Source organism: Pleurodeles waltl, chromosome 9 (assembly GCF_031143425.1).
Source record: "Pleurodeles waltl isolate 20211129_DDA chromosome 9, aPleWal1.hap1.20221129, whole genome shotgun sequence".
Lineage (NCBI taxonomy): Eukaryota > Metazoa > Chordata > Amphibia > Caudata > Salamandridae > Pleurodeles > Pleurodeles waltl.
Genome location: NC_090448.1, coordinates 999,553,423 through 999,572,880, shown reverse-complemented (window position 1 = coordinate 999,572,880; position 19,458 = coordinate 999,553,423). Strand labels below are relative to the sequence as shown.

Genomic DNA, 19,458 nt, shown 5'->3' with positions numbered 1-19,458 from the left:
GTCCACCCCACTCTAATCCACCACACCCTACTCCTGTCCACCCCACCCCAGTTCGAGCTTTCTTACTCCAATCCAGTCTACCCAACTCTTTTTTAATCCACCCCTCTACAGTCCAATCCACCACATCCAGTCTACCCTACTCCAATCCACCAAATCCCAGTTCAGTCCACTCCACCCACCCCAATTCACCCCACCCCAGTCCAATCCTCCCCACTACAGTCCTCTCCACCCCACCCCCAGTCTTATCACTCCAGTCCACTCACCCCAATCCAATTCACCCCATCCAGTCAACCCACCACAAACCACACCCCACTCTACTCCAAACCACCCACTACCTCAATCCCCTCCAACCCACTCCACCCTGTTTCACTCCAACCCACTCCACCCTGTTCCACTCCACCCCACTCTACACCACTCCACACCACTCCACTCTACAACAGTTTACCATGACACACTGTGCCACTGAACTCTACGCTCCTTCACTCACCTCTACAACACTCTACTCCCCCTACTCCACTCTACTCCCTCTTTCTACTCTACAACACTCTTCTCCACTCTGCAACACTCCACGCCACTAACATTTAGCTATACTGAACAGCAGCCACGCTGGTGTGCAACATGGCAAAAACACAATGACAAAGCCCATAGCTCTCTATAGGCGAGATCTATTGGCTTTGCGAATGCTTGTTCGTCTGAGACATGTTTATCTGTGAGTATCCAGGGATCACTTGCATCGTGGAGTGGCTAAATCGTCGAAATTCTTTAGCCACAGCCAGTCAGTCCTAAATTAGGTTATTTGCTTGTGTTCACATCACTGGGAAGTGAAGTGAGAACTGAGTCGAGGAAGAATGGGTGTTAAATCTCAACGCCGAGGCTTTCAAAGCCTTATTGTTCGATCGATTGAAAGTCGTCTGTTCATAATGTGTATTCAGCCTTCACAGAGTGAAAGCATGCCTGAGTAGTGTTGAGTTCTTATACTCCAAGTCAGTCTTAAATGTACTTTAACCTTGGTCCATTAGTACATAAAATTAAATTATCCAGGCTTCGAATCCTTCAAATTTCCCTGGGTGAGTTCAATTACTTGCAAAAGAGTATACTACCTGCTATTCACTGCAAATATTTCATGAAACCTACGAAACTATAACGCATGTTGTGTGCACCTGGCCAGTTTTGGCAAATTAGATATTTCTTTATACAAGTGGGAATTAATGCATGCAGAATAGAATGGCTATCATGTTTGAACCACTCAATTATTTGGAAACTTTTTCAAATAAATGGTTCTGACCCATCAAGTGTTTTAACTAGATCATTAGCTGTTATTATTCCTCCTAAGAAGCACTGCCGAACTCGGTGCCTCTCCATTTTTTATATTTTCTATGTTTCAAGGCTAGGCTAGGTGTTGGCAAAAGATTAACTTTATTCTGATGTTTTTTTTAACTGTACAATAAACATTTACTTACTAAATAGCTTGTAAATTCTAGTTGGGATCAGAGACTAAAGAAACCTGCAATCAATGGCAGTGAGAACGTGCTATTGTGACAAGACTTCAAAACACATTGTACAGCTGTGTGCAGCTAACTTCAATAGTAAACACATAAACACATTAAGAAACATTGGGAGAGAGTGTATTGGACATAAGTGCTTTATTTATTTAATTGTTTGTTTTTACCAGAGCCGGAAATAAAAGGAAAATTAAACTGAAGTTAACAATTTTGCCACACAATCATATCTATCTAGTGCTTTATTTTGTGCACTAAAGCGTTTAATCTGGCTTTATTATATAGTTTCTTGATCGGTCATCGATTATCTATCCTTAAAGAAGGACAGATTTCCACAGATGGCTGTCCTTAATGTTTCACTGCCGTAACCTTATCCTGCTACACTTTCTCTGTGCTCCCTTTTGCAGCAAGAGGAACAGCTGTGGGGCCCCGGAAGATGATCCTTCTGCTCGGACTGGCTACATTCTCCTGGCCCATAGGACTGCTGCTTCCCAGAACCATGGCTTGGACGTCAAGTGGTAAAACGCATGCGGATCTGATCAACAATTTACGCAGTGAGTACTCTGTCTGCACTTTGTGAAATGCTGCAATCACCCTACATCTTCTAAAATATGTTTTACGTATGTAAGAGGGAGATAGTAATACGATTGCCTTGCAGGGCAGGGGAAATAAACAGCTTTGATTATAAAATACACACAAAGTATGTTAAAAAAGTACTTTGTTTAGCACCTGACCCGGACGTGGCTTGGATCTCCCTAGTGCAGAAAAACTATTGAAGTCGTGGGTTTTGGTAGACATATCTGTTATGGATAGTCAGTCTTTGGTTAGGCTTTACAGCGAGATGAATCTCAATGACAGATTTATCACTGAAGTTAGTACTATAAAGGTAGAGGAAGAAGTGGATAAAGAGTTTACTTTGTTTGACTGTTTGCAGTGCACGTGCTTATGCTTTCTTGTTTCTAGACTCTGCAGTGTGATTTTATAGAGTTATTTGCAAATGTAAATTCAACATATGCATGCAAATGTATTGAGCTAGTTGCAGATTCACTTTTGAATTTCACAAAACGTGAATTTGTACTTTTCTACACGTGCAGGTTCACTTTAAAAAAAAAGAAGGTGGCACTCCCTGCCTACAGATAAAAAAACCGAGGCATAGTGAGAAGGCGAACAGGCTTAATTTAAAGAGTGTAGTAAGTACTCGGGTGCAAGTAAGATTGTTTTAAAAAAGGAGGGGAATTGGATACCATTTCTTCTAAACAGTTTGAACCCAATTCATAAAGGTATTTTTGAGGTGGTGGTCGGCAGGCGCTAGCGTGCCACGAGCCTGTTTGCAGACTTAACTGCGCAGTTCTTTGCAACTGCGCTATAACGTGATACCCCTACTTGAATTCCTGTTGTTCTTTTCCTAATATTTTGCAGAGGTGATGTAGTACTTATCTATGGTTTGGGAGGAGGGACAAGGCAGCTTGATGAAAATGCTGTGATTGCAGAGATAGCTATGGCCTGCAAGAAGCGACAGAGCTGGATGGTGGTGGAGGCGGCTTCAAGGTCTAGTGCGGTTGGCATAACAGAGTCTTACCAGGGCAAGTGTTGGGAGGTGACCGCACTTGCAGAGGATCAACTGCCTATTCGGAGGCTACCTGCCCAGGTGGCACTATATACGCTGACATCTGTGAATCCGTGTCATTGCCAGAACAACTTCACAAAAGGAGAAGCGTAGGCCTCTTAAATGTGCTTACACTGGACTGGCATCGGACTGAACCTACCTCCTGAGGAATAACTGCATAAGGCAGAGGTCTTCAAACTTTTTTATACTGAGCCCCCCCTTCTAAACATTTTTCTGCATCGAGCCACCCCCCCCCCCCCCCCCACCACCTGACGGAAATTTCTGGAAGCTGGTACTCCGCATCATCGACGGCAACCCTCACCCGCGGAGTCCAGACCATATATGGGAAACATTATTATACAAATTCAGAGTGTCTAGTAAACTGAAGGTTTGGGAGCACCAGTGGCTAGGTGACAGATGCTTATTACACAACTCAAATGAAAAGCCTCCAAGAAAATGTTTGCACAGAACAATTTACAATGCAGCTTTATTGTTCACTAAGACACAGAATTTGACATAATACTTTCAAAACTAATGTGACGGGTGTGCCTGTTTTTCACCACACAGACGGTCAATTTGTGGATGAATTTTTGCTACTGCCAGCCTGAGGTTGTGCTCCACTTCCATTCTTGAGCGATACTTAGTCTTCAATACCGCAAGTGCTGAGAACCCAATCTCGCATAAATATGATGTGCTGAAAGGCAAGAGAGTTTTGATAGCACTTTCCCTCAAAGCTGAATGTTCTGCAGGCATTTTCAGCCAAATCTCCCCCAAGGAGAGTTTGCTATATTGCATCTGCAGTGTGCGATCACTCTGGAGATCAATTAGTTCTTCCTGCATGCGGATTGGGAGATGGATACCCCCATCTGCCAGAAATGGTTGAAAGACCCAGTCATTAAAATGATTGTTTTCCTCAGGAAAATATTTGTGAAAACTGTCGCTGAGTGATGTCAGGTGATTTTTTATTAACTCTGCAACATTTTGAAGGTTATATTCTGTTTTCTCAAGAGCATCGGCTAAACATGGAAATGGCTCAAACTGGCCAACTTCAATTAGTCTCCTCCATAATTCCAGCTTCTTCTTGAAAGCAGATATTTTTTTATTCATGGTAAAAGAAGTTATTTCAGCTCCTTGCAAAGATTGATTCAGGGAATTTAATTTCTCAAACATGTCAGCAAGGTATGCTAAAAGCACAATCCACTGGGGACTACATAATTGTTCTGCTTTGCAGGGGTCCAAATTCAGAAGAAATTGCCGTACTTCATTCCTTAATTCAAAAATGCGATTCAGAACATTTCCACGGGATAGCCATCGGACTTCTGTGTGAAGCAGCAAGCCATCATGTTCAGCTCCCATTTCTGCACATAAAATTGCAAATAGGCGAGCTCTTGTTGGGTAGGTCTTTATGAAATTAACTATTTTAACAGCAGAATTCAAAACATCCTGAAGTTCACCATCCATGTTTCGGACAGCAAGGGCTTCCCGGTGTATCATACAGTGGGTCCACAGAATATGTGGAGCCGCTGTCAACACTTTAGCTTTTAGGCCAGCCCTAGCACCGCACATGGAAGGAGCCCCATCTGTGCAGATTCCGACACAGGTTTTCCATTTTAAGCCATGAAGACCCAGGAAGTCATTGATAATGTCAAATAAGTCAGATGCTGTTGCTCGTCCCTTGATTGGCTTGCAGAATAAAAAGTCTTCCAGTATTACTGTTTTATAACAGTATCGGACATAAGCAATTAAATGTGCTGCCTTTGACAAGTCAGTTGCTTCATCCAACTGCAAAGCAAACCAACTCGATTTCAACCGAGCTATGAGCTGTACGTGGATATCTTCTGACATTTGCGAAATGCGGCGGCAAACTGTTGTGTCTGAGATGGGTATTATTTTGAACTTCTCTGCTGCTTTTTCACCAAGCATTGTTGTAGCCACGTCAAGCATTGCTGGGAGAATGACTCTTTCTCCATCTGTAAATGGCTTTTTGTTTTTGGCAATTTGGTATGCCATTTGGTAAGATGCTTTTAATGCGTTTGCTGTGGTGGAGGCCACATTTTTCATGGTTTCCTTCTGTTGAGTCATGTCTTGCAACTTCCTGGAAAAAAACTCTCTACTCTTTGCTACTATAGACCCATGCTGTGTTTCCAAATGACGCCTTAGTTTTGTTTGTTTCAAGCTGTCATTAGCTAAGGTCATACCACAAACCACACACTGTGGCCTAGTTTCTCCACTAACAACAATGCAGGTGAAGCCAAAGTCCAAATAGGAGGCATCAGACTTCCTTAATTTCACAGTTTTTCTCTCTCCATCTGTTTCTGTTTCGGCCTTTCGCTTGGAAGCCCTACTGTCTTTTGACAGCAGAAAACGATCCATTTCTGATGTGTGCTTTACCTAAGACACAAAGGGGGTTATTCTAACTTTGGAGGAGTGTTAATCCGTCCCAAAAGTGACGGTAAAGTGACGGATATACCACCAGCCGTATTACGAGTTCCATAGGATATAATGGACTCGTAATACGGCTGGTGGTAAATCCGTCACTTTTCCGTCACTTTTGGGACGGATTAACACCTCCTCCAAAGTTAGAATAACCCCCAAAATCCCAAATCTGCATGTTAATGAACAGCACATGACTGCAATTTTACAGCTGCATGAAGTAGAGTGGGTTTTTAAAATATAGGAAAAAAACAAGAAAAAAAAAGTCTCTATAAAAATATCTTCTTCCATGTAAAATAAAATATGGATAAAAGAATAGTTCCATGGTGCATGGATAAACATTAATTCCAGGTGATTAAAGCTTTTGGTAAGTGCTCCCAAAACTGCTGCAGTATGTTGACACACATACCGCCAATGAGGCTCCGCAAGTTACTTTTTCAAAGTTTAGTGAGGTAGTACTTTAGCTCAAAAAAACTCTCTACCTTCTTATTGCAATGCCTTCCTTGGGCAGATTGGATTTCACTCCTGATGATCCGGCTGTTCGAATAGCAGTCCTCTGTCTAGCGATCAAGTGGCTTTTTCCCGTGCAACAATGAGAGAAAGTTTTAGAAAAGTTACTTGCATGTTCCCGGGTGAGGCACCATTAAAGCTCCCACCGAGACCACAATGATAGTGACGGGTAAGGGAGTGAATGACATGCCTACAAATTTCCTGCTGCCTGGTCCGAAAGACCAATACAATTATGTATTGATATGTAATTAATATGAAGTCCTGAGTGCCGATAAGATATGATTTGTACAAAATAAAGTTAAGACTTTGAATTCTGGTAGGGCCATAATAGCCTTCCATTATTTCAAGTTTGATCCTTCATATACTTCCTAGCAGCTCCTTTACTTCATTGTCCTCCACACACACTCCTTTAAGCACAGAATTTGCTTTACTTTGTCATTATTTCAAAAGCAGTCTATTTCCTTCACACACTTTTGCATGGAATCACAATTAAAATTGGCAAATGTGACTACTGAAATGTGCGCTCTGCAGAGGCCAACAGTAGTATGGACATGTATTCTGAACAACTTCATGACCCAGTGACAGGCACAGTGAAAACTTTTCAATACATTTTAGTGATAACCCCAGAGGTTGCAAAATGGTATATTTCCATATGTATTTAACTGATGAACATTAGTTTATACCCTTCGCATTATTGCTAATTTAAAAGACATTTCACAAAACGTGTATATATAAATGCACACACTCACAGTATATTTGAGGGAATCTTATTCGGTTTTTAATTCCCCATGCTCTCTATCTGCTTAGCTGTTGGCCTGTAATTCATGAAAGACAGCATGGAGAGTTGCTCACAAGGAGCTCAATGTGCAATATTTTTCCACTTTTAAAAATAAGCACAGACGGGGAACATTGTTTTCTGTCTGCATTTATCTTTAAAAATCAGTAAAAACAGAAAACTGGGAGCCTTAATTATAAAATAAACAATGACCTTACGTTGAGTGTGGGTTGTTGTTGTATTTTGTTTATGATGCCACACAAGCCCTGATAGAAAAGGGAATTAAGCTAGTGACATTGCAAACATAATTAAGGCTTGTAGCAGGTGCTGTAAGGCCGTTTCTCAATCATTACATGAAATATGGGAAAGCTGCACACAAGTTCACCAAAACACTGACATGTCCCACATAAGCAAAGTAAAACCTGTCAGCTATTATATTGCATTTACAAACAAACATAAACCAGTCTCCAGGCCCAAAGGATCTGTAGGTTTTACTGGCACTCATATTGCCAGCCTAAGCCCTGCTCATAGATAAGAGCATATGTGAGGCAGAGCAATAAATGTAACAAAAAAGCGAAAGCTGGGGGCACAAAAACGAAAATCAGCTGCCTTGGCCCAAAATGTAACATCCTCTTTTTTCCCAAACACAAAACATTCCAATAGCAGGGAGAAAAAAGGACAAAGCCTTTTAAAAAGCTGTTAACGCTTACCTGCCTGTGCAGAATGCAGCCGATGGAAACTCCCTCGCAGCCAGACAGTGAAAACCAGAACGGTCGACGCTGAAGATAAATCAAAGTATCCTCGTGGGTAAAGACAGCAACCAGGCAGAGATGTGAGTTCAAACAGGAAGCGAAGCACAGCACTAAAGAAGCACTGTTCTAGCAGCCAATTTGCAAGCTTTATGCACCAAAATTCCCGGCACTTCCTGCATCTGTGCTGCTGGCTGTCCATTTAATTGGTGGAACGTCAGTGCTGACGTAATTGCTGATGGTGCGCAAGCTGATTGGCTGCTGTGCACTCTTACACCAATCAGCGAGCAAGTAATTAAAACAAGTGAAGAAACCTAGAAGAAACGTGCTTTCTACGTCGAAAGCAATAATGGGATCTGAAACAGGTGAGGTGGAGTACGCGCCCCCCCTGGGAAGATGCTGTGCCCCCCCGGGGGGCGCGCCCCACACTTTGAAGACCTCTGGCATAAGTGGACAGCAGGAATAAAGGGATCCACAGCACATGGTGCTCTGCCTAGCATCTAAACGAGTAGAATACTTTTTTTTGATGGTGCGCTAGGATTGAGAGATGTACATCCTGTGTAAGGGCACTATAGATAAGCAACATTCCAAACTCTTGCTTCTTGGAAAGATGGAGCAGCCGGATTGAATAAAGGGGAGCAACAGGTCTGTTCTATGACCGTACAGCAGTTGCCACATCTGGAGTCGGCTTACATTAAAAGTATGTGCTCTGAGCTCAAGGTGAACATTGATTGCATCATACAAAGCTAAAGTTGACTGATGCCTAGAGACAGTTGCATCCCTAAAGTGTGGAATTTACATGCCAAGCTACAGTACATCAGGTGTTCTTTAGACTGGATGGGGTTCTTTTGACACCAGGCCTATTACGTGCAATCGAAAATGCAGTATCTCGCCCAAGGACTTGTTAGGCCGTCACAGGCTGTCTGTTTAGGACAAGAGCTCTGCCCGACCCTGTGTTCTGCCAGGAAATTAAGAAATATATCCAACTCTGTTTTGATACTAATACAAGCTCCATGGCAGCAGAGGGTACACTTTGGTGTATCATCAAAGCTTGTATTTAGAGCATTTGTTTAGCCAAAAAGCTTTGGAATCTAGGACACCAGTTGATGGTCCTTCAATCCAAGCTTATGGCATTTGCAAGTAAGATATGAGAGTAATGGCACTGAGGGTCTCCTGGCAGAACTTTAGTCGGGACTGAAATAGTTAAGTGAGTTAGTGGGGAGCGAGGTTGCCATACTCTACGAGAAGGTGGTGGCACAGGGATAGGGAGAGGGGGAGAGACCTGGCAAGACCTTGGCAGGTTTGCTTAGAGTAGCGTGCAGGTCTTAGAAACTCTGACAGTGTAATGGTTACTAAAGAGAGAAATAAATGCAAAGTCCATTGTCTATTACAAGGAACTCTACAGAGCAAGGGGAAGACAGTCCTGGAACTGGATGGGCAATATGCAGATCATTTATGGCTCCTGTTTATGGAGAGGGTCTGGAAAGACCATCTCTGTGTACCCCACTCTATAGGCAAGAATGTGCAGATCGAAGGCTTCTTTCCCGGAAGCCTAACTAGTAAGTTTTAAGAAGCTTGTAAGAAAATATTGCGGATACAGTTTTTTAAGTTATAAGTAGAGGCCATGTCAAAAGGCAGATTGTCAGGGGTTGTCAGGTGGTTTTTTTTATATGAGTATTGAAACCAGGAAAGTTGGTATACAGGTGTGGGTCATGCACACCGTTCTCTCTTTAATGATCACTGTAAAACTTTGGCAAAAGTAGTTATAAATCACCTGCTACCAATGCTACTTTTACTACTTCCAGACCAAGCAAATTGTATACCACTTATCCATATCAAATAACCTTTTAAGGGTGTTTGCCACTTTGCATCAGGTCCACTCAGACGTGAATGTAGTTTTTGCCATGCTTGATGCAGAGAAGGCAAAATACTCAATTGAGTAGACTTTTTTTGAAGACCTTAAGTGAATATGAGCTGGAATCCTTATTAATAGATCTGATAGCAAGGTTGCTTACCAACAGAAAATTATCTGACCTGATCCAGTTGCCAAGGGGGATTAAGCAGGAATGCCCCAAGTCTCCACTGTTATTCTCTCTCAACCTGTTGGCCTGTATTCTATCGAAGATGCGGGCAGCTAGGCAGATAAACTTTAGGAATGTTATTCTGTGTGCAGACAACAATGTCATATTGTTTATTAGAGACCCAGGTTTGAATATAGGGGCGGTGGTAGATTCTGTTTGGATATTACTCTGATCTGAAAATGAATTAGGGTAAATGAGAGTTTATGCCTTTGAGAAAGAACACCACAAGGATGAGTTTCTTATGGAAAGTAAATATTGTTTGTTACTTAGGCGTCAGTATTAGTTGGATAATCGATAGTCTCATTAATAACTAGGCAGCACTGAGGGATTTTGAGGCTCTATAAGTGGTGTGAATTAAAATGCTAATTTATTGTTGGTGACTGGTAGAATATTGTTGATTAAAAATGGTAGTGTAGCCCATATTCCTGAATGTATTTTTGAACTTGTCATCTATATGTACTAGAGATTAATAGGTGTGTGGGTCATCTCATAGTAGGCTGATTTACCCAAGAGAATCCTTATGCTATGGGAAGCCTAGCACTTTCTGACTTTCAGATACACTATTTAGTTGCATAAGCACATGGTGCATCATATTGGTTTGTGGAGGGAGATGTTAATCCATATGTCCAGATAGAAAGAGTGCTGCCCTGTTTGGCAGGAGTAAATGGTAGTATAATTGTTACAGTCCTGTTATGTCGAAAAGAGATAAATACTTGTGTCATGGTTGTCTGTGCATGGGCGGGGAAAAGGCCAGCAAATAAGGTGGGTTTGCCTGTAGCAGGTACTCCCCCTTTTCCTGTGTGTGAGCATTCTGGGATTATCAGTCAGGATTTCTGCATAGCTCTCCATCTCTTTCCTATACGGTTTGTATATCTTCCTCCTGGTCACTACTGTGCACTTGTTTCCTCTTTTACTGAGCTTATATCTCCTTATATCATTTACTCTATGAATTTCCTTTTAGTTGAGGATGTTGATTTGTGGATTGAGGACAACAATTCTTTTGTTACAAGGAACGTTTTGGAAGACTGTTCTATGCTAGGCTTGTAACAAGTAGTTAAGGAGTCTACATACAAAACAGGACATACCCTGGCTGGATATAATTCAGTCCTTGTTTGATAGCATTTTGTCCAAAGGTTGCCACATTCCATGATCTGATTATTTCTAGATGGCTTTTTGTACTCTTCATCATGACCAATGTGAATACAGTTCTAGAAATATTAATCACCTAAGAAGATTTTAAACCAAGATTTCTACTCAATCCTTTCAGAAGGCTGCGTAGTGAATCTGAGCTTCATGGGGAAATTGACAACCAATTGAAATACCTGGATTTGTAAAGTTGTTGACTACATCTCTCCTGTTAAAATGATTAACAGCTGCTATCTAAAGCCTCTGAACCCTAGTATAATAGTAAAGTGAAAATCCTCAGGAAAGCCTGCAGAACAAAAAGTACATGGAGGATGGCATCACCTTTGAAAAGCGGACATACTATAAACTTGCCTTGAAAAAGTATGAAGCTGAGATGAAACAGGAACATGCTTCATATTTCACAAACAAAATAACAAACCTGGTATGTCCATTTAAAGAGATTTTTGGCATTACCATAGAACTGGCTGCCCCCAGGTATGAACAAAGAGATACTCTTCCTTCTCAAGCCTTCTGCGACCAATAATTTCAGTGTTTCCAAGATAAAGTTGATAACATCAGAGGTACAATCAATTCACAGAAGGAGAATCATGTTACTGTTGATTACTCAGATCCTATTCCCGAGAGGAGTGTTCTTTTGCAGTTTGAACAGTCACACATGATGCTGTTATAAGCCGCTGTGAAAAAAACAGTTTAGGAGTCCCTGTGGGTCAATCTGAGATGGGGACCATATATTTAGCCAGTTACATTTTGGGGCAAATCTTACTAAGCTGATAAATCTAGCATTCAAGATCAGGTTCTGCATGCTGGAATACAAACTGTTTGGTCCCGTACTTAAAAAGAAGGTTAGTGACCCTACAGTTTGTGCCAATTATTGGCCCATTTTAGTGCTACCTTTGCTACCTAAGTTATAGAACATCTAGCTAATGTACTGTTTGGCAGCAGCATCCTAACTGAATTCAGTTCCCTTCTGCAGGACAGATCACAATCTGCACGTTTTTGGAGATATTACATTTTCTGCAGAAATGCTGTCCCAGGGAGTTCCAAGTACTCTTCCATCAGCCCCACCCTATTTACCATATACCCTGAAACCTCTTACGTCTCTTATTCTCTCTTTGGTTTCACTTTCTATTGCTGTGCTGCCGATACTCCACTGCTATCAGGATGGAAGGAGACTTTGAACTCAATTATTGCATCTTTTAAAGTTGTATGTCAGCAGTAGCAGATTGGATATTACAAAACAAGATCCAGCTTAACACAGCCAAGACCAAAGTGCTCATTGTTGGTACCAATGTGAGCAGTTGTATAATAACTCGTAGCCAAGTAATTTGGGAACAGTTCCTGAAATCGCTCAAAAAAGTAAAAAACCTGGATGCTCCTTTTGATTCTAAGGTCACATTACCTTTTTATGTCACCAAAGTTACTGTGTCCTTCTCTGGTATTCTATGTACCTTAAAAACAATCCTGCCTCTGTTGCCCACTGACCACACAAAATGGTGTTTAGGCGGCAATTATGTTTTATTTGGATTACATAAATTCTCTTTGTATTGAGTTTCCAAAATAATTATAAGTGAGACTCAGATAGTTCAGAATATGGCTGCCAGGCCTGTTATAGACCTTAGCATAAAGGATGCAATTAGTCCTGGTCTTACCAAGCTCTACTGGCTCCCAGTCTAGAAGCATCTGTTATTTAAATGTCTATGCGTGGATCATCATGCATTATGCGCATCAAAGCTGGTTTTCTTGCAAAACTAAATTTTAAAAAATGCAAACCTGGCTGTAATCCAAGACATTGCTTGGAAAATTCTTTCTGGCAACAAGGCGTCATTTGTTAACAAAGTGGAATATTGAAGCAGCTCCTTCTGGAGATCAAGAAAGAAGTATTTTTTCCTAAATTTAGAAAGCTGTTGAAAACCTACATATTTATGTGACTCTTTTGGTCTACTTTCTTTCCTTTTGGACTTGTCCTGTGATGAAGTTCCTTCTATGTGATTTGTGTGTCTTGTTACCAGCAGAAGGTAAATAAATCATACTTATATGCATACTCCTATCACACTGTCCTTCGAAAACTAAACATAAGCTATTAGCGATTTCTTCAGGGATGGCAGCTTTTTGTTTCCAGAACAGATTAAAGTCAAAAGAGTATCCTGCATGTTTTTCTATACTACAGAATCGAGCACTGTCTGACTACTACTTTGGCAGGTTTCTGAAGCCTAAGATAAGGCCATTATTATGAAAGGGACAGGTATACTTGTTTCAGTACTTTTCTAAGACAGTGATTGGTTCACGGATTACATCGTTTGTTAGAAATATAGCAAGATTGCACAGGGTCTCATATACACCTTGTCTGAATGACTAATTATACTGTAACACCACAATACATGTACCATACATGCTAACCCTCCCAATTCAGGTGGGAGACTACTGATTTCAACGCTAGTCTCCCGCCTCCCAGTTCCTCTATGGGGTTCAGCTGACTGGGCCTACTCTTGGGTAACTTGGAGTATGCACTGTCAGAAACCTCCTCCTGCAGGCCAGTGCACAGCACTTGCATCACACTTTCTCTGCCTGCCATAGCGCTTTCTCCATGCTCCTGACAGGTAAGGGAAAAAAAGTATATATAGTATCTGACCCAGCAGCAGCAGACTTGCAAGTCCATTAAATAACAGTAACCCAATTCAGGCCCCAATAGAAGTCAATGGAGGAAACACATTCTTCCGATGTTTGTTTATTTATTTATTTCTCCCCCTAGAAATCTCCCACTTTTCTCTTCTAAAATGTTTGCATGTATGCATGTACCCTGATACTACTGGATGATGTGGTAGATGCAGCTTTGACGGGATTATTTTGTGCACTTAACCTGGCAATGCCCTACCACATACAAGAATCCCAGGAGGAAGAGATTAGTATTATTGAAATAATGTTTGGAACAGGAATTGCAAACAATCCAATAGTGGTGGTAATGGAAGGCACATAGGAGATTCTTTAGACCATGTTGGTTTTCATAGCTTTTCCAAGAGAGAAACACAAGGTTACAATTTGTTGGGATAAGAAGAACGTACCATGATCTGAAGACTGTTTGACCCAGCAAATTATCATCACCTCAAGAAAGAATATCTGAGGGAAGTGAATCACATCCTGCAGACTAAGTAGCTCCTTTTCTCACATATTTGCTGAACAGTGCTACAATATCTGAAAACAGAAACAGAGGATTAAAGGTGGATGATTTATAGTATCTGTGATAGACTAATTAGAGATGTGACGGTATGGTGCTTTGGTGGGGGACATTTTCAGAGGCTAGGGTGTAAAAGGGGCAATGTAACATATTTACCTTGATATCTGTCTTCTGAGTGAGGCTTTTTCTGTGGAAGGGTAAGAAGTTTAAAAAGAAAATATAAGGTAGTTCCAGCCATAAACAAACATTTATTAACATAAATATCTCCTTTATGCATGTCAGGAAAAAGATTCCTGTTAGGAGTAAATGGATTTACTTCTACATATTTCTCCCCTACATGTGCGGAGAAATTCTTAGTAGTAAAACCAGCCCAAAGGATGGGAAGTCGCTTTTAAAAAGCATAGTTTGCCTTGTAAATGTGTGAACATACATAAACGTATGTTTGTGGTCATTTACAAACTGAAGTCCTATCATTCCAGTGACAAAGTCTGGAGTAACTCTCCTTTCAGAATGGGAATTAATCCCAAATGCTTTGCTAGGGAAGCAGGGAAAGGCCTTTTTTCCCACGCAGGAACAAAACGTGCTTTTGAACATTTGACTGTTTTCCCTAGAGAACGAAATTGTATGCAGCATACATTTCAGCATGGGGGAATAGGCAGCCTTGACAAAGTATCTTGACTGGCCAACAGTTCACCTGGAACCCTGCAGCTGAAATTGCTTTACCAGCATACTATTACACTTTTTTGTCAGTGGCAAAAAAGTGTAAAAGTACATTCTGATAGATACAACTACCTGTGGATTCCTCATCTTATGAATTCTCCCAATGCGCCAGCATTCGACTGAAATGTTATTCCCAGGTCTTCACATCGACAAGGATGTCACAATTGCACGGCTCCGCACATGACTCTGTCTTCTACACTTAACGGTTTTCTCCTAGCTCTCAAACAGCTACTGTTTTGAAGGTGTCTTATTGTACCTGTTACAATGTCTCCGCCTAATAAATCAGGTTTTAAGCCTTGTCGTGAGTGCGGGTCGTATGTCAGTCACGGACCCTCATGAAGACTGTTTATGGTGTCTTAGTTCAGACCACAACGTGGAAGGGTGCGTTTCTTGCCAGAGTATGAATCCAAAGGCGTTAAAATAAAGAGAAGCTAAGCTCTTCTTAGCAAAAGCAAAGAAAGGACACAGGAGTCACCGTATGTCCCAAACAAGGGACTCTTCATCTCATAAGTCATCGAGGTCACACAAGAAGCGGTGCCGGCACGATTTTCGATGCCGTTCTTCTAGAGATCGGTGTCGATCACGGTCTCCCTCTAGACGACAGCGTTGGAGGTCAGTCCTACTGTTACTCCCCAACCTCAGAGTCCTCAGGCTTCCCTGGCCCAATCACTCATCGAGGTGGTTGAGTCCCCGGCGAGTCCTCCAACTCATTTTTCACCTGTGTTGGTTCAGGAGTCGGTGGCACAGATTTCGGATCCGACCCAAGCGCTGCATGAAGAACAGGTGTTTCCTGCCTTCCCGACTCTGGGAGCGGATCCGGCAGTGTAGGAAGTTGGCTCTGTATATTCTATCTCAAAGTGAGAGATAGTGTGCACAGAGTCCAAGGGTTCCCCTTAGAGATTGATAGTGGGAAAATTGGATAATACTAATGCTCTATTTTGTGGTAGTGTGGTCGAGCAGTAGGCTTACCAGAGGGTAGTGTTAAGCATTTGTTGTACACACACAAGCAATAAATGAGGAACACACACTCAAACACTTAACTCCAGGCCAATAGGTTTTTATATAGAAAAATATATTTTCTTAATTTATTTTAGAACCACAAGATTCAAATTTGAGGTAAGTACATAAAATGCAAGATGCTTCACACAGGTAAGTATAGAACTTTGATTTAAACCAGTAGTACACACGTTGTGCTTAAAATGGCAAATATCTATTTTAAAAGTGGACACTGCAAAAATGAACAGTTCCTGGGGAGGTGAGTTTTGGTTAGTTTTTCAGGTAAGTAAAGCACTTTCACAGTCAGCCTCCTGGGCATAGGCTGCCCACCGTTAGGGGTTCAAGGCAACCCCAAAGCCACAGCACCAGCAACACAGGGCCGGTCAGGTGCAGAGGTCAAAGGAGGGCCCAAAACACATAGGCGCCTTTGGAGAACAGGGGTGCTCCGGTTCCAGTCTGCTAGCAGGTAAGTACCTGTGTCCTCGGGGAGCAGACCAGGGGGGTTTTGTAGAGCACTGGGGGGGGGGCGCACACAAGCACACAAAACACACCCTCAACGGCACAGGGGTGGCCGGGTGCAGTGTGCAAAGTAGGCGTCAGGTTTGCTGTAGAAATCAATGGAGGGACCCAGGAGTCACTCTGGCGATGCAGGCAGGGCACAGGAGGGCTTATCGGGCCAGCCAGCGACTGGGCTAGGATGAGGGCTGCCTGCTGGTCACTCCTGCACTGGTAGGTGGTTCCTGTCGTTCCTGGGGGCTGCGGGAGCAGTGCTTGGTCCAGACATCGGGTTCCTTTGTTACCAGGCAGTCGCGGTCAGGGGGAGCCTCTGGATCCTCTATGCAGGCGTCGCTGTGGGGGTGCATGGAAGTCGACTCTGGGTGTACACGTCGTTGGAGTCACCTGGGAGTCCTCTCTGCGGTCTTTGTTGTCCTGGGCTTGAGCCAGGGGCGTTAGGTGCAGAGTGTGAAGAATCACACTTCTGATGGGAAGTTAGGGGGGTCATTCTGACCCCGGCCGGCGGCGGAAGCCGCCGGCCTGGCTGGAACCGCCAGAATACCGCTGCGCGGTCAAAAGACCGCCGCGGGTATTCTGGGTTTCCCGCTGCGCTGGCGGGCGACCGCCAGAAGGCCGCCCGCCAGCCCAGCGGGAAACACCCTTCCATGAGGATGCCGGCTCCGAATGGAGCCGGCGGGGTGGAAGGGGTGCGACGTGTGCAGTTGCACCCGTCGCGATTTTCAGTGTCTGCATGGCAGACACTGAAAATCTTTATGGGGCCCTGTTACGGGGGCCCCTGCAGTGCCCATGCCATTGGCATGGGCACTGCAGGGGCCCCCAGGGGCCCCATGACACCCCTTACCGCCATCCTGTTCCTGGCGGCCACGACCGCCAGGAACAGGATGGCGGTAAAGGGGGTCGGAATCCCCATGGCGGCGCAGCAAGCTGCGCCGCCATGGAGGATTCCCCAGGGCAGCGGGAAACCGGCGGTACACCACCGGTTTTCCGTTTCTGACCGCGGCTGTACCGCCGCGGTCAGAATGCCCATGGGAGCACCGCCAGCCTGTTGGCGGTGCTCCCGCGGTCGTTGGCCCTGGCGGATTTTACCGCCAGGGTCAGAATGAGCCCCTTAGTCTCTTTAAAAGTTGCTTCTTTGTTGCAGTTTCTGAACAGTGCAGCTGTTCTCGGGAGGCTCTTGGTCCTTCAGGTGCAGTTCAGTCCTCAGAGTCCTCCGGGGTCGCTGGTCCTGCTACATGCGTTGCTGTGCAGGTTCTTTGAGTCTGGAGACAGGCCGGTAAGGCTGGGGCCAAGTCAGTTGGTGTCTCCGTCGTCTCTGCGGGGCTTTCAGGTCAGCAATCCTTCTTTTGTTGTAGGTTGCAGGAATCTGATTTCCTGGGTTCAGGTTGCCCCTAAATACTCAATTTAGGGGTGTTTAGGTCTTGGGGGCAGTAGCCAATGGCTACTATCCTGGAGGGTGGCTACATCCTCTTTGTGCCTCTGCCCTGAGGGGAGTGGGGCACATCCCTATTCCTATTGGGGGAATCCTCCAAAACAAGATGAAGGATTTCTTAAGACAGGGGTCACCTCAGCTCAGGACACCTTAGGGGCTGTCCTGACTGCTGGGGGACTCCTTCTTGTTTTTCTCATTATCTCCTCCAGACTTGCCGCCGAAAGTGGGGGCTGTGTCCGGGGGGTGGGCATCTCCACTAGCTGGAGTGCCCTGGGACATTGTAACATAAAAGCCTGAGATTTTGAGGCTCACTGCTAGGTGTTACAGTTCCTGTATGGTGGAGGTGTGAAGCACCTCCACCCATGGCAGGCTTTGTTTCTGGCCTCATAGAGCACAAAAGCTCTCACCCCATGGGGTCAGAAACTCGTCTCAGTGGCAGACTGGCACAGACCAGCCAGTCCTGCAGTGAAGGATTGCGTAAAAATACAGGTGGCATCTCTAAGAGGCCCTCTGTGTGTATTTTTTAATAGATCCAACACTGGCATCAGTGTGGGTTTATTATTCTGCGAAGTTTGATTCCAAACTTCCCAGTATTCAGTGTAGCCATTATGGAGCTGTGGAGTTCATTTTGACAAACTCCCAGACCATATACTTAATATGGCCACACTATATTTAAAATGACTAAGATTTGGCTTAGACACTGTAGAGGCATATTGCTCATGCAGCTATGCCCTCACCTGTCGTATAGTGCAGCCTGCCTTAGGGCATTAAGGCCTGCTAGAGGGGTGACTTACCTATGCCATTGGCAGTATTTTGTGTGCATGGCATCCTGATTGGGATGCCATGTCGACTTTGCCTTTTTCTCCCCACCAACACACACAATCTGCAATTGCAGTGTGCATATGTTAAGTGAGGGGTCCCTTACGGTGGCACAACAGATACTGCAGCCCTTGGGGACCTTACCTGATCACAGGGCCCTTGGTACCACTGGTACCTTTTACAAGGGACTTATCTGTGTGCAAGGGGTGTGCCAATTGTGGAAACAATGGTACATCTTTAGTGAAAGAACACTGGTGCTGGGCCTGGTTAGCAAGGTCCCAGCACACTTCTTAGTCAAGTCAGCATCAATATCAGGCAAAAAATGGGAAGTAACTGCAACAGGGAGCCATTTTCCTACAGGCAGCTTTTCTGAATGCTATGTTCAGCATTTTTAATAAAGCTATGGCCCCTGCTGGTGCACCGGCTGGTACCACGACTCCTTTAGAGTTCTCCTTGGGCTCGCCCGCTCCATACAAGTCGGTTCTGGTTGTGCCTTTCTAGCAGGCTGATGGTGCTGGTTCGGCACCGATGACAGTGCCTCATATGATGCCGACGGTGCAGATGGAGTCAACTCTGGCGCCGGATGGGTCCTGATTGGGACGGAGTGCATCTCCTTCTTCGCCACGTCCATCTGTCTCGAAGCCGGCATCGTCAACGACGGCTAACTGTTGACGCCGAGGTTGGAGGTCAGGCTGAGGAGGAGGAGGAGAGTATTGAAGCTTTTTGAAGAGCAAGAATGTCAGCGACAATTATTGGAGGGAGGAGCGATTTCTGAGCCCTTGGGAGAGTTTCAGGGTCTGGACTCAGCTAGTGGACTGGATACCTCCCCTGAATGGGATCTTTCATCCCCGGGTGAATTTACAGAGGAGGCGGCTTCCTATCACTCAGGCTGCTGATTTTCTGGAGCTTCAATTGCCATCTTCGGAAGTAAAAACAAACATTTTAACTGAGGTATTACATCCTTTCTCCACTTCAGCGGAGCCCCTGCTCCCTTTCAATGATGCTCT

The 19,458-nt window shown here is 44.0% G+C and overlaps 1 protein-coding gene across 4 annotated transcripts in view; it reads left to right on the top strand.

Moving 5' to 3' along the window:
* Positions 1–19,458, top strand: part of LOC138260254 (protein-L-isoaspartate(D-aspartate) O-methyltransferase-like) — a 227,908-nt gene that overhangs the window by 40,600 nt on the left and 167,850 nt on the right. For all 4 annotated transcript variants that reach the window (XM_069208574.1, XM_069208575.1, XM_069208573.1 and 1 more), the window contains one exon: positions 1,907–2,053. In XM_069208574.1, coding sequence (XP_069064675.1) covers positions 1,907–2,053 — 147 coding nt within the window. The remainder of the gene's footprint in view (positions 1–1,906; positions 2,054–19,458) is intronic.